The sequence below is a fragment of the Drosophila biarmipes genome, chromosome 3R (assembly GCF_025231255.1).
Source record: "Drosophila biarmipes strain raj3 chromosome 3R, RU_DBia_V1.1, whole genome shotgun sequence".
NCBI lineage: Eukaryota > Metazoa > Arthropoda > Insecta > Diptera > Drosophilidae > Drosophila > Drosophila biarmipes.
This window is the reverse complement of record NC_066616.1, coordinates 10,196,433-10,211,654: the sequence shown is the minus strand read 5'-3', so window position 1 is coordinate 10,211,654 and position 15,222 is coordinate 10,196,433. Positions and strand designations below refer to the sequence as shown.

Below are 15,222 nucleotides of genomic sequence, written 5' to 3'. Positions count from 1 at the left end.
AAAACCACCCGACACCTGACAATCAGGTGTTTGATGTATACAGTAAATAAAAGAACACTTTGAGAGCTTAGCCATTTGATTCAGTTTAAAAACTATTAAAAACTATTATTTAATTTACTCATAATAATAATATAGAGTTATATATATCGCATTTTACGCACGGATGTTTAAACAACTAAATAAAGTATTCAAATTATAGATGTAATGGGTATGTGTTAGGATTAGGGATTAGACAGCATATCATATACAATACACGATTCATATAAATACTATGTATAAACTATAGTGTTGTCGCTTTACGTTTACGTTTAGTTTTCTTTATCATTTTCTTGATTTCTCGTAATCTTCATTCTTGTTCATGCACTTCGCGAATGCGTCTCTTGTTAATGTTGCTCAATCAATCAAACCAACAAAAACATCAACTTGGAAGGATAAATGTATGGATACGTTCTCCGCGGCTTTATCATGGGTGTGTTCTTAAGATCGTGGGCTTCGGGAGGGTAACGAACGATCGGTTGCTCGAGGGAAACCGTTTGCAGTGACAAGTTCTTCTAAACACTAAAATAAATAAATGTAGTACAGTACGCAACGCACATGGCAAATACGATTATTAACAAATAACTTTATTTCTCTCTGTCATTGTGGTTGTGGGATGTCGATTGGTTTGAGCTTGGCGAACGTATTGATGCGTTTGTGGGTGGAGTGGAGTGGTTCCAAGTGACCCCATCTACATGCGTTTAACACAAATTAAACGTTTACTAGGAAAAAAAAACTTACATGAGAACTCAAGAGACTATTTAATTTACGTTATTGTTATTTGTTTGCTGATGTTTGTTTGCCCCACTTCAGTTTTGTTTTACGATCTATTTGTTATCATTATAATTAGTTATTTATTGATGTGTGTGTGTGGTGAGTGTTTTAATAATGCAAGGATAGCGCAACAATTGTTTTTAATTACACAGTCAGACAACGCTTCAAGATATCGCCCACAAGAGTTTGAATTTCAATCTTCTGATTCCTCCAAGACCAAATGTTTGGAGTTAATGTGGGCGTCAGTGGTGCTGGAGCAGCTTTCAACCAATCGCGTATTGAGACTGACTAAATTATATACAAGGTTCATTGGGTTCAAGTGTTATCTGCGTCTAACTCAAGGGGCTAACAGATTTTGTCAAGTTGGCACCCACGGCTTTCGGTTGATATTTAAAAAACAATTAAACAAAAAAAACATTTAATACAAATTTTACTGCTTTATAGATCAAAATTTAAAATACTAAAAGTAATAACACAAATTTACGTTGCTTACGAAGTGTTTCAGCGCTGTTTGCAATAGAAACTTTTATAAAGCTTTTGCGATAAGAAGTGTTTACTCAAATTGTCAGTTGTAAACAGCGCTAGGAGTGATAGTGGTGCAATTGGCAGGAAGTCGTTCTCATAGGTAATAATAGTAAAAGTGATTAACTCTAAACGTTACAACTAAGCTAGGCAATTGTCCTTGAAATAACGACACCTCGTTCTAAGCCGACGGCCAACTTCACAGGATCTGTTCACTGCTGATATACTAGGGACATTGCGAATGGGTGTTGCCTGTGTACGAATGTCCTCCACCACCTGACGGCACCTGCTCCATGCCTCCTCTTTGCTGCGTTTCTCTTGTGTGGGATTTAACTACTAAATACATTTTATTTTGGTTTGTTTCGTTAACGCTTTGCCAACTCGCGAACAACACGCACTGTGGATGCTGATCAGTTATAGTTAGCTGTGTGTTTCATACGCATATATATTTGAATATATATCTATATGTAGTTATTTAATTTAGTAAAGTAAGATTTATAATTTCTCGTTTACTTTAGGTGTTTTCTGCTTAATCCTTTAAAATAAATTTTATGCTAAAATTTAATTGTATGCTTTCTTGTTCGATCTTACATCGTACGGCTGTCTGCTGTGCTGTCCTGTCGTTGCCGCCAATGCAATCCTAACATTCGTTAGCGTGTTGGTTCGGGGTCTGTGTGTGGTGTGTTGTTTGCTGCTTGTTGTTTGTTGTTGTTTGCCGTGGTTGGTTGTGTTCTGTTATGTGTGTACTAATTTATAATTGATGCCGCTGTATTCATCATCTGCCAACTATGCCAGACGCGCGCGCTTTTGTGCTTGTGGCCCCTCGGAGTCCTCGTCCTCCTCGTAGTCATCTTCGCCAGAATCACTCTCGTAGTCCACCAGACCCTGTAAATATTAAAGGGAATCGTAGAATTAATTAAAATATGACTTTAAATATAATATTAAATATATTCACAGGTGGAAAATATTTTAAATTTATGACATATAAAATAACAACGCACCTTTTTGCCCGTCGCCTTATCCGCCTCACTGCTGGCAGCTTCAGTGCTGTTCGCATCCTGCTCCCCGCTGACCGGGCTGCTGGCGTCATCGCTGGGCGGCAACTGGGCGTCGGCGCTCTCGATGTCCGGACTGGAGACTGCCGGAGCTGGTGACAGGTTGGGAGAGCCGCTTGTGGCCGCCGCCGCTGCCGTAACGGACGCCGCCATGGCCGTGGCGATCGTTGAGAGAAACTGAGAAGCTGCCACGGCCGCCACTGTCGCCGAATCGGAAAGAGATGCGGCCGCCGACGACCCGGGCGGCGAGGACGAGGACGACGAGGATGAAGACGAGGACGCCGATGAAGATGACGTGGATGCCTCCAGAGACGAAGATGACGAAGAGGGCGATACACTGGCTACGGCCGATTGCGACAGCTCCAGGTCCTGGCTTTGTGGCGCCTCCACGCCGCGCAGCTGCTGTTGCAGCTCCGCGATTTCGGGCTGGGTCTGCTGCTGGAATGGGTTCTGCTGCTGTTGCTGCTGCTGCTGGTGGTGCTGAAGTGCGATGTTGGCAGCGGCGGCTAAATGCACTGCCGCCTGCGTCTGCTCGTCGGCTGAGATCGCCTCGGGGCTACTGCTGCCACTGGCCACCGGAGCGCCTGACGAGGCGGATGTGGCAGTGGAGGACGCGGTGGTGTTCAGGTTGCCGAGCAAACCACTGTGCGGCGACGTACTGTGCGGCGGAGAGGATTTCTGCTGGTTTTGCGTTTGCGGGCCATTCTTTTCGCTGACGGCTGCAAGGCAAAAACAGAAAATACGTATAAATACAGATGAATACCAAGAGATAACTTGTTGAATCAAAACTTTGAATATAAACCACAATGAATGATGCCCCATATTGCTTAAAAACGTATCCCAAGTATTCTTAAGTATTCTATTCATTTTTCAGTCGTTAATCTGTTTCAAATAAACTTACATTTCATGACATTGCTGTATGTGTCGATTTCCTCAGTGAAATCGTCCTCCTCATTGAACCACATCTCCTCCTCTTCCTCCATCTGCCGCTGATCACGACGAAACCGGCCACCGCTACGGATGATGGGCAGGCCACTTTAAGATAATACACCCAAATATTTTCACATTGTGTTGGGGCACAAGGCGCTGAGGCAAAACTTACCCGTCCGTACGGTTCTCCATCTTGTCACGGTCCTTGAGACGATCCTGGTACTGATCGTAGCGATTCTTCAAGTACTTAAATGTCTGCACATATTCGATTTCATCAAATATCTTGCTAAAGTTCTCCACGAAGTAAACGCACAGGGTACGGATGTCCTCGAGTTTTATAAACTCGAACAGCTCCAGGATGGCCGACTCCAGCAGATTGTAGCGGCCGTTGTTGCGGATGAAGGCATCCACCACCGGCGCAAACAGATTGCACTTCACAATGTGTCTGCAGACAGAGATCAACCCATGAGCAAATTCACATTTGATTAAATTACGCCACACTCACCTGTTGTAAAACTCATCTTTGAGTGCAATTATCTTGCGCAGCAGTCGCAGAGCGCCGAGGACAAGGAACGTGTGTGTGCTCTTCATCAGCACCAGAATTCGCTTGAGGAGATCCTTTTGCAGCAAAAAGTTTTTGATGTGATAACTGTGGTGTTCCACGCAGAACGACAGAATGTCTAGGACGATGCCCAGCAGCTGGGCGGTCTGATAGTCCTCGTTCTGCGGACGGTCGCCCATGGTGTTAAGCATCAATGGGGCTGCAAGCAACGAGCAGTTAGTCGCTGAGTTTGTGATTGTTTTGAACTCGCACTTACCCACTAACGTCTGGACACTGTATTTGTAAAAGAAGTTCAGAAAATCGCCCTTCTCGGTGAGCATGTTCTCCGGCTCCAACAAAATCTTAACGATACCCATTAGCTGCACCGCAATACCAAGCTCGGGCTCCGAGTCGTTCAGCATTTGTTCGATGGCAATGTTCAGTAGCATACGATCCTACGTTAAGGAAAAGGCGAAGAAAAGTATTCATGCATTAGAACTCGAAGATCCATACTAGTGGATAAGAACTATCCAGCTCTGCAGATCAACTTACCCCCTCTGGCCTGTTGGCCTGGTTGAGCGTATAGTTGCGCACCACCAGCGGCGAGAACTCAACGATGGCCGTGAGGATATCGATGGAGGCCGACTTGGTCTTCTTGTCGTTCATCACGAGTGTCAGTTCCAGCGCCTGCAGGATGCCCAGGCAGGTGAGGGTTTTGTAGAACGAGTCTTTGCCCTGCGGCTGCAGGTTTTGGGCGAAGTTGCAAAACTCCTTCAGGAAGAGGACCGTGTCGCGGCGTTTGGCATCACTAGTGGCGGGATCCGTGAGCACGGCAAACACATCGAGCAGGAAGCGCTCATCGTCCTGGATCATGGTGACGATCTCCACCTTGTTGAAGAAGATAAAGCTGGACAGGGTGTTCAGCATATTGTCCTCCACAAAGACCGACGGCGTGGGCAGGATAATGTCCTGGATGTACTGCACCCGGAACGTCTGGTGGATCTTGGCCAGAAGGTCTTGGTTCTTGATCGGTACCGCCTCACGGAACTTGGCCAACTGCTTCAGATACTGGCGATGCTTCTTGGGCTGGGCCACGCTCGGATCGTACTCAAGGCACCCGACCACGTCGAAGATGGTGTCATCCGCGAACATGATCTCGAAGAGCGCGTTCTTATTCAGCAAGAAGATGTTCTTGAAGATCTCGAAGAGGTGATGCAGACCCTCGGTGTTGTCCAGGTCCTCGCACACGTGGAACAAGTTCAGCAGCTTCTTGATAAAGCTCTCCGACTCCAGGGCCATTGATAGCTTCTCCTTGCGCAGCGGCGTAGAGAGACAGCTCTGTATCGTCTCTGAAATGTCCTCCAGCCGGGAGAGCTCGCAGGGTGGCAGCTCAATGGGTGGCGCGGTGTCCGACATATCCTCAAAACGTTCGTCCTCAGACTCTTCGACAATGTCCTGTGTTATCTCTACTGACGGATCCTTGCCTTGCACCTGCAAAATCATTAGTTTACGATTGAAGTTAACAAAAAGCCGGAAGAGCAATTTTTTTTTTTTGTGACTGGTCGACGCTACGCTATGCCGAATAATGAAAGTAGCAATATGAAGTTTGACACTCGTCGAACTTGAACAGCTCTGACATATAAATCCACGATAGCTATGTTTCAAAAAGCTGCCGTTTGAATCACACTCACCTGACATATCTTCTCCCATATCTCGTCACAGCCCGCCTTCTCTTGGAAACTCAGGGCCAAATCGAAGTTGTCGCCCTCGGACCACACAATCAAGGTGTCCTGTTGCTTCTGATAGGCGGTGTCCGGTTGTATCTTGCTCTCCAAAAGCAGCGATCCATCGGATTCAGCGCGCACCAGCAGCGAGATGCCTGTAAGTAGTTAGGGGAGGCCGAAAATGTAGACCGCAATCTGGGAATTGCTCGACTTTTTGTACGCCCACCTTTTAAACGCTCCACGTAGGTGGAGGACACGTGGCCCGTGCCACGGTCGTCCCATTGGCGCTCCGCATTCAGCGCGTACAACTTGACGCGTCGGCGGGTGTCGGTCGTCATGATGATGTTGCTCCTCGGAGTGCTACTCTGGTCCTCTCGCTGGTGTCCGGGGTTTCGGTTGGGATGCGATCTGGACTACGTACGCGAATTGCTTGCGGCTTGGAACCGTTCCGCTCGCTGGGGGCTATAGGCTAGGCTATGCTACTTGGCTAATTTAAATTAGGATCTTGAATTTAAAATTCAAAGGATTCGGCTAATCTCTATGCTTGACTTCTATATCCATGTTAGGCTACCACTCCAGCTCCGGGTGGGGACTAATGGGATCGGGATGGGCCCACGACGTGACTGCACTGCAAGATGATAATATAGCACAGATATTGTTAGTATAGAATATTTGAGACGCAAAAAACCTATTCAAAGCACTTTATATTATGTACAAGGATGTTATATTATCAGAAAATCAAACTTGTTTCGGATATACACAAATATTTTATGACATTACATCCTTAGAATACTATATACCACACCGGATGCTTGTTATTTCAATTTAATACTCAGTCCTGCAGCAATTTTTTAATTTAATATAAGAAATTAATAAAAGTAATAAGAAGTACTTTGTTATTTGCATTATGGAATTATTCCCGGCATAGTTTAACACAAAGTTCAATATGTTTCAATATGTTTCATAGTCTTATGAAATGGTTTAGCCACACAATGTCATGCAGTTGTAGATATTTTATGATTATATTATTACTATTCAGCTTAGGGTCTTGTAAACACATCGTATATCTTATCTTAAGGTTTTCGCAACACTTCACGGGAAGTTTGGCGATGAATGAAAATGTGAAAGCTACGCTCGTAGTGTGTGTTTGGGGAGAAAGATGTGCAGAGAGAAGCCGAGAGAAGACCATTCGGAACGAGATGCGATATGCCAAAAAATAAGGAAGGAAATGTGCTTGCCCGGTCTGTTTACAAACATTAAGCGTTTTCCATTAGATCTAGGCCTTTCGCAGTGTGCGCTGTATCTGTATCTGTGCTGTGGCTTTTCGGCGTGAGAGGGGTTACTTATGGCATATACTATATCCGAGCAACTATTATCGCTGCGCTTTCGCCCCACGGCGAGTGCAAACACGCGCGCGAAGAAAACAAACAGCGGCGAGAGCGGGAGCCTCAAAGAGCGGGAGCGCGGGTGCCAGCAGTAAAGTATCCATTCTTATACACAGAGAGAAATGGAGGAGGAAGTTAAGAAACATTTTGCCGCCTTATCTCCTGAATGTGGGTAGCTCCAACTTAAATGGATTGATAAGAACATAAAAAATAGAAGAGAATTTCCACATTACGTCATCATACCTTCATGTATTTTGTGGAATAAGAAAGAAACGGAACAAATAAGAATTTAGGGGATTTCCATTTCTTTAACACGGCAGAAACATAATAATCCAACTTAAGTTTGTATCACAGCAAAGATTTCTTTCTGTGCAAGGCGAAAATCAATGGCCAAGTGCAAAATAATGTGCGAGTAAACAGAAGAAGCGCTTGCTACGTCATCGTTGAAGAGCGCCACCTCCAAGTGGCGCTACCCACCGCAAACATTTACGTCACCTCAGATCGACACCACCCGCCGCACTACCCAACCAAGGTTGCAAGACTTTGGGAAAATGCGCGCCCCGCAGTTTCAACACGATTTGCACAGCGATTAAGATCCCAGATACGAGCCGAAATACTATACTAGCTGCACCCATACCAGCCCATACCAGATCCCAATTCCGCACTGATAACACCCGGAGCCCCGAGCGAGAGCGCCGGAGACTTCTCACTCGTAGACCCTCGAAGCGGTACCAAAACAAAAGCAGCGATTCAAAACAAAAGTCGCGAGCGGTTTACGCAATCAGCTGCGAAAAACACGAGAATGCCCTGTCCAAGTGCCCGCAGCGCCAGAGATTTGGTTATTACTAATTTTATTAATAACCAGCAGAAGGCTGCCCAAGTGCCGAGAGAAAATCTGTGTGCGAAAAGTGCCCTGGAGCGAGTCATCGATAGAGTCCGACGAATATGACAAGTTGGCAGTGTTGTGCGACCCAGCAACAATTAGTTTTTATTGGTTAGTAAAAGAAAGAGATACAGCTACGATCCAGATAGTTGTCGTTCCGATTCTGTTTCGCTCCTGATAAATTACACGTGTGCGGTTTATAGATCTCAAGATCTATTTTCTGTTCCGGTTGTTTTCATAAGATTGTCGGTTGGGATCGGGTAAATTAGGTATTTTAGTTTGTAGCTCGGTTATTATAGAGCGGTTATTAAAGATACAAATAAAAACTTTGACTTCATAGAACTAGAAAGGTGTATAATTCGATAAACTTTTAGTTAAAACTCTTACAATATTATTAAACCTGTTCAAATCCGACTATATTTAGGAACATAAACTCGTTTTGAAAAGCTTTATGGGTGGGAAGTGAGGATTTCTTGAGACCTATGGCAGTGGTCCCAAAAACGATCCCGGAATCCCTTTTCGGATTATAAACCTACAGCTGTGCACTTTTTGAACCGCAACTGTAGAAGTTAAGTTGGAGTCTCGCTCCTCTCTTCCTGTTCCTCACACACACACGCGGGCGCGTAAGCTGCAAGTGTCCGCGGAGGCGTGAAAAAGGAGAGAGCGAAAAGGTGGGAAGGCGTGGGGAGAGCAAGGATGCGGATGCAGGACTCTATAGGAAAATAGCGGTCCAAATTGGACTCGCGCCTGTTCCCTTTCGTTGACTTTCCGCCTTCTTCATCCTGCAATGAATAATGCATGGCCAGAAAGAGAGGGGCTGAGCGAGGGGGATAAGGAGCCTGACGATTACGAACGCGTCGTATCTTGTTTTTGCATGCATGACAATGTGTGCAGAATACGCGCGCGCTCGCACCAACACACTCGCTCAGACGAAGGCGTGTGTGCATGTATGCATTTTTTGGGGTGGTATTGGGCAGGGAAAGACGGAAGAAAGGTGGGGAAAGGGACTGGGACTCTCAAAAATTTCGCAATTATAAACACTCTCCGGTGCGATTGCAATGTCAGCCAATTTCCTTTATTTTTCGAAATCGTTTTTTGTACTGGACAGTTGATGTATTTTCATGCGCGATACACACAACGCGATACAGCAAGCACACACACGCACCAACACAGACACAACGTCTGGCAAGTACATCGCTTTTTGGGCCGTCTCTTTTGCGGTTCATTCAATAAAATTATTGCGAATGGCAGGCGCAAAACAGAATCGCACAAATTGCAGCGTATTATGGGGAAGAAGAGGCGTGTGGTAAAGAAAAACGCCGTCTCCCCACCATACACACACACTCACACAAGCGCACTACACGCGCACACCCACGCACGTTTTTGTTGTTGCTGCAGCAGATTTTGTTTTGATTCGATACTTTATTTATGTCCGCATATATAGCATGAGCGATTCCGCATTTCCGCGATATTCGCAGCCGATTTTGCCGATTTAATTGAAACGCACACAAGACGCAGGGAAAAGAAAAACAGACGACGGCAAACTCACCACGCTGCGCGAAACCCAACACACTACACACAGCGGAGAGCGAAGAAACTCAACACACGACGGTTTGCTTTTCGTTGTTGCATAAAGTGCGATAAAAAGGGGGGTCGGCGGTGTCAGCGGGAGCGGCGGCAAAAGCCTCGCATCCAGATCGGGATCCAATATGGGCTATAGCCGGGATATATATTCCCGATTCCTTGGCAAGGCCGTAAATCATCCACGGAGTACGTGAGAACACACCGTCACTGACAAAACTCAAACGCACACACACTCGCACACGCAGACAACACAGAAGCCGCAAGAGGGCAAAAGAGAGGAGTGAGAGAGAGAGCGAGAGCAGGAGCAGCAAGAGAGAGAGCGCGGGGGCAAAAACCAAAAAGTTATACACTCACGCTGCAATTCCTTCTTGTTTCTGTTTCTGGCGTTTTTCGCTTTTAGTGCTTCGCACGCTGGCTGCATTCGTTTCACTGTATGTACAATTTCCGCTTGCGCATATTTACTGGGGTCCCGCGTTAGTTTTCGACTAATATCTCCCCGGATACTTATGATTTTTACTATTTTCCGCGGACCGACGCTAGAGCGTTGGTCGACCTCGATGATTTCGATGATTGGGAATCGGTCGGCAACAATCGGCCTGCCATACTCCATCTTTATTTGTTCGGATATACCGAAAACACTCTAGTTGGTCACACTGAAATGCCGGGTGAGTGTCTTTGCTGGCATAGCGAGGACAACCTCCACACATACGGCCACGCTAATTGTCAGGAGGGTGTCTTTGCTGGCCCTTCACACCTTTACTTGGGCCATCTTTTCGCTTTTAAGCAAGTTGTGCTCGAACTTTAAAATTATCTCTTCATTTAACTAAGAAAAACATTAGTATTCCGCATTTCGTAAATGGAAAAGTAATAATTTGCTATTAATAATGGAATGGCTGCAGAAAAAGAGAGAAATTAATACATTTTTGAATCGCTAATTTGGAATGAGACTTATAGTTCATTCGGCATCAACCATAATATCAGCTTTACAAATACAAATTGAAAATTAAAAGTAATTTTTGTCAAGGCCATTGATCTGAATGTAAGAACTTGTTCAAAACTTCTAAGCCAAGAATACAGAGGAAATTACCATCGGATCAGACTTACACAAATTGCAAGTAGATTCACATTTTATAGGGTTCTATAATCCTTTCCGATCTAGCAGCCTGAAAAATGGTAGCCGTGGGGGAATTTTATTGATAACCATTGCGTTTTATATAATTAGAAAATGGAAAGCCGTCGAGTTGGACAGTTGGAGTACCAGAGGCATAGTTCGGAAAATGTTTAACAATTCTTTGTATTCTTTATAATTTATTATCATTATACCGCTCTAATGTTTGTTCATCTGGGTGAGGGCGTGATGCGATCTGAGCTCGAGCTAAAACATTTTTTTTAATATTTAAGATTGGACTATATTGGCCACAAATTTCAAACGTTGGCAATATGAATGTAACCAACTCCAGATGAAGTCGGTCAAGAGGAGAAGCCAAAAAGTAGGAAAAATTCTTCGTCCCCTCGAACTGGAGTTGTTTTGTACTTGGCTTCCTGTATAATTTCTGAGAAGAAAATGCATTGGGATTCAAAGAAGCCTGTCAACTCATCAATTCTACTCATCTTGAAATGAAATAGTAGAATGCTCTGTTTAAGGAGAAGACCAGCCTTTTCCTTGGCAAAATCTGTCGCCTGTGGCAACAAAATTTAAATTATAAAGACTCCAAACGATTATAGTTTGTGAAAATCTTCGGGGATTCTTTGTTGGCCCACAATTGTCGCTGTTCAATTTTCCCTACATTTTCCTGAGTGAATATCTCATCCTCTATTAACTTGCTATTAGAAATGAAACATATTGCATTTCGTTTTGCGTTGCCTTGCAGTTTTTTCGGATCAACTGGACTTGTCCCTCCGTATTCTTGCTTACGCGACCAACTTTGAATTTTTTAAAGGTGACCAAACTGGTCGATGCATCGATTGCCTAAAAAAGGAATCGATTGTCTCGCTCTGCCAAAACATCGATTAAATCGACTTTAACATCGAGCTGCTCACATCTCTATTGGATTGGCCAGCTCCGACCCGACTCTGCTTCGATGTAAAGTAAATCCACAAAATGCTGCGCCAGAACCTGTTGGATCAGCTCAAGCACTTCATAGAGACGGTGAGCAAGGGCCACAGCTGCCCCCAGCTGCTGACCAGTCCCAATCTCATCAAGCTCGCGTGAGTATTTCACTGAGTATTCTCAGGGCCCGTGGTAAACAACAAATCCCTTCAAACGCCGCAGGCTGGGATTCCTGGAGGAGCTGCCTGCCACGCGGGACATAGTCTTTGAGTACTTCGCCCTGCTGGCCGAGATCAGCGTGCAGCTGTATGTCTCGCCCGAGATGGCGGACTCGAAGACCGGAATGCCGGTGTCGCAGGTGAAGCAGGCCGGGAATCGGCAGCAGCAGCTCCGGGCGCCGGAGTACGAGAGCTTCAACCTGGTCAAGACGGCGCTGCAGAGCCTGGTGTGGAAGGGCCCGCCCGCCTGGTCGCCCCTCATCGCCAACTGGAGCCTGGAGCTGGTGGCGAAGCTGAGCGACAAGTACACCCAGCGGCGGATGACCATCACGGCCAGCTGCAACTACTGGCTGGAGTGCAGCGCCATGCACGGCCTGATGACCCTCATAAACAGCTGCTTCCGCAAGCTCACCCAACCAGAGGAGGAGGCTTGCGTCGAGATCATGCTCAATGCCTTCCACCGCTTTCCCATGACCTTCGACTGGATTGTGGCCAGGTTGGGTGGCTGCTTCCCCTACAAGATCATCATGCAGATCCTGCAGTGCGGCATCAAGCGCTTCGTCGAGGACTACCGCTGTCACCTGGACTCGGAGGCGGGCATCCTCGACTACATGACCTCGTGCCACGAACAGCAGCTGAGGGCCGCCTTCCGTGAGATGCTCAGGGAGGGCTTTGCGCCCAAGAAGCCGCTGGACGTGGCCGTGGTGCCATTCCTGCTGATCACCACCAACTACTCGGACACGATCCTGCAGAGCTTGGTCAATGTGCTGGTGGAAATATGTGAGTGAGAATTAGATGAGGTTGTTCAGGACTAGGAGCTTTTTTGCAAACTTTTGAATTTAATTTAAGTAACTTATTTTGCAGTACTTCTTTTAAAATAAGATTTGTGATTATTATAAGGAAGTTAATATGATTTATTTACTCCTTTAGATAACGAGGACATGTGCGAGGTGATTGTGCAGAAGTCGCCGCTCTGGCTGAGCAACAAGATGTTCGCAGGAATGCAGCCCACATTAAATAACGCAGTGCTGCGGCTGAACGAGCATGGAGCCACGTTGCTGCTCACGGCAGCCAAGATGGCCGAAAAGTACGTGTGGTGCCAGGACTTCCTGGACAACTCCATGCAGGAGCTGGAGCAGTGGGTGCTCAACCAACGCAATTTCCCACTGCTCGCAGATCTGGCGTATGAGGAAACGAAATACATGTTGTGGAAGAGCTGCCTCAGCACCAATCTCTTCGAGCAGCAAACGGCCGTGCGGCTGCTGCTGGTGGTCTGTGAGTAGAAAGTTAACTTACTTTCTTGAAAGAACGCCTAAATAATCAGAATTTCTCTTTTTTAGCCTCCCAGCACCCGCACATTTACTACCAGACAATATCACAGCTTCTGAAGAAGTCGTACGCCCAGAATCCCAATGGCATTGGCGCCCTTATCCGTCTGCTGGGTGGCCAAAGCGGCATGGTGAACTTTCCAGGTTTCACGCCTGGCTTCAAAATGGTTTTGGAGGACATAACACTGGATGTTCAGGTCAACAATCGGCTGCCAATCCCGCCTGGCACGCCCACAGAAGCATTCAACACTTTCTCCAATCTCAACATACTGGCCAGGTGAGAAAAACTAAATTCCTTCCTGAATATCAGTAACGTTTCTCTTTAATAAATTCCCTCCAGGATGCACAAGACCAAGAATGTGGCGCCCTATATCAAAGCTCAGCATTTAAACCAAGCCCTCAACGAGTGTCTTCCGAAGATCATCCAAATCTTTGACTGCACTGTCAACAAATTGGTTCTCAAGATGGACAGGGATGCAGCTGAGCGCAGTGCGGAGAAATTCAGGGCACAGCAGAGCAACAATAACAACAATAATGACATGTGCAATGGAAAGGACTACGGAAAGCGACCGAAACTGGAGGAAGGCAAGGAGAAGGCGGAGGAGGAAGATGTGACCCGCATGCGGTTGGCCCACCTGATTGTGGATCTGCTGAACAACATAGACGCCGGTAGCCGCACCAATGTCCTGCGAACTCCACTTGTCCTCAAGTTGGCCGTGCTTAGCGTGAAGTACTTCTTTGTTGGCCTAACTGAGCAGAGTAAGATAACCTCAGATGCTTGTGTAGCTAGGTAATACAAAATCACCTCCCTTACAGCTGTGATCCGTCGAGCGGCCGCTTCGCATCGCTCATACGCCCTGCTGCAGCGCCAGTGCTCTGCCCGGAAGATTGCGAGAACTGTGTGTCTGCGCGAACTGGTGGAGGGCGCCCTCTTCTACCATGGCCATCTGCTGGGTCAGCTGGAGGAGTACGAACTGGATGAGCTGCAAATCCCCGAGCACGAGCTGCTCATCCTGCAGAACCTGCACACCAGCTCAGGGGCCAACTCGAATCGATCCGTGCTGCATTCCGGGATCATAGGACGTGGTCTGCGACCCGTGCTGCCCACCAACGAGCGAAGCTGCGATGCGGAAAAGCAGGCGCTGTATCTTAAGGCATTGAATGCCTGCTGCGCCGACCTGGAGAAGCCGAACAACGTGGAGGGCTACTCGCTGGTCTCGCTGCTGCTGGTCGAGCTGGTCTCCACAGATGTCATGTACAACGGCCTGCCCTTTCCGGATGAGGAGTTCACACGGGTCACCATGGAGCGGGATATGCAGATCAGAAGGGCGTTTATAACCTCGCCGGTCCTCTGGGCGGTTTTGGGACTGATCGCCGGTCATAGGCCGGCCCTTTGCTATTCCTCGGTGCTACTAAGGGCACTTTGCGCCACCTGCTTGCACCACTGGAGGGGGAAGAATGGTGGGTTTTGCAATGACTGTGATTTTCGATAAGCTTTCCTAATAAAATGTTCGCTCTTTCAGTCAATAGATTCCAGCCCACGGCTGCCAACGATGAGTTGATGCTCTGCACCAAGAAGATGCTGCAGCTGCTGGCTATGAGCCAGCTGATACCGCCGCCACTTACCAACTTGCATCTCATCATCGAGCACTTTGAGTCGGCAGAGGTGGGTAAATCTTTACGTTTACACGATTTTTGCATTACTGACTTTCCCTTTCCAGATCGCTCTTCTGCTGCGCGAGTGCATCTGGAACTATCTTAAGGACCACGTGCCCTCGCCGGCGCTCTTCCACGTGGACAACAACGGCCTCCACTGGCGCAACACGAACACGCCGCTTGCCAAGGTGCCGCCCCAGTATGTGGACACCCTGCGCCACCTGATGCAGCGCAAGCTGTCCACCCTGGGCCCGCACTACCACCAGATGTTCATCATGGGCGACCTGATGGAGGAGGCCCACTCGGAGCCGGATCCCACGGCCCGGCTGCAGATCGTGGAACTAGATTAAGCATCCGTAGTTAGCTAGCCTAATGTTGTGTGAGCCTGAGCGTGTGTGTGGAATGTTGAGTGTGGATTATGCAGTATGAAGTGTGCGAACTAAATGCAGTGTTTGTATTTTGATCTTCAATGGGTTTCTTTTATTTTCGTTTCATTGGTTTGTAAAAATTAAAATCTCAACCTAGGCCTTTGCAAA

At 46.9% G+C, this 15,222-nt stretch overlaps 2 protein-coding genes across 4 annotated transcripts; one reads left to right on the top strand and one right to left on the bottom strand.

Annotated features, from left to right (window-relative positions):
- Positions 1-58: 58 nt before the first annotated feature.
- On the bottom strand, positions 59-10,013 carry LOC108031504 (serine/threonine-protein phosphatase 4 regulatory subunit 3). Of its 3 annotated transcripts, none has more exons than XM_017105010.3 (10): positions 9,789-10,013; positions 5,809-6,210; positions 5,550-5,737; positions 4,411-5,349; positions 4,136-4,313; positions 3,823-4,078; positions 3,490-3,762; positions 3,289-3,401; positions 2,334-3,106; positions 59-2,217 (listed from the first exon to the last, which is right to left on the bottom strand). In XM_017105010.3, exons 2-10 carry the CDS (start codon positions 5,918-5,920, stop codon positions 2,119-2,121), a joined length of 2,931 nt encoding a protein of 976 aa, XP_016960499.1. In that variant the 5' UTR covers positions 5,921-6,210; positions 9,789-10,013; the 3' UTR covers positions 59-2,118. The 3 variants fall into 3 exon arrangements, with proteins under 3 accessions (XP_016960499.1, XP_016960497.1, XP_050745282.1); XM_017105008.3 differs by having other exon boundaries at positions 3,289-3,422; positions 9,789-10,012; XM_050889325.1 differs by lacking the exon at positions 9,789-10,013 and adding an exon at positions 9,230-9,246 and having other exon boundaries at positions 3,289-3,422.
- A 1,458-nt stretch (positions 10,014-11,471) lies between these two features.
- On the top strand, positions 11,472-15,156 carry LOC108031739 (integrator complex subunit 5). The gene is made up of 8 exons (XM_017105433.3): positions 11,472-11,642; positions 11,707-12,482; positions 12,633-12,977; positions 13,043-13,307; positions 13,371-13,789; positions 13,847-14,491; positions 14,554-14,696; positions 14,752-15,156. The coding sequence occupies exons 1-8, from the start codon at positions 11,536-11,538 to the stop codon at positions 15,034-15,036; spliced, it is 2,985 nt and encodes a 994-aa protein (XP_016960922.1). The 5' UTR covers positions 11,472-11,535; the 3' UTR covers positions 15,037-15,156.
- The last annotated feature ends 66 nt before the right edge of the window (positions 15,157-15,222 follow it).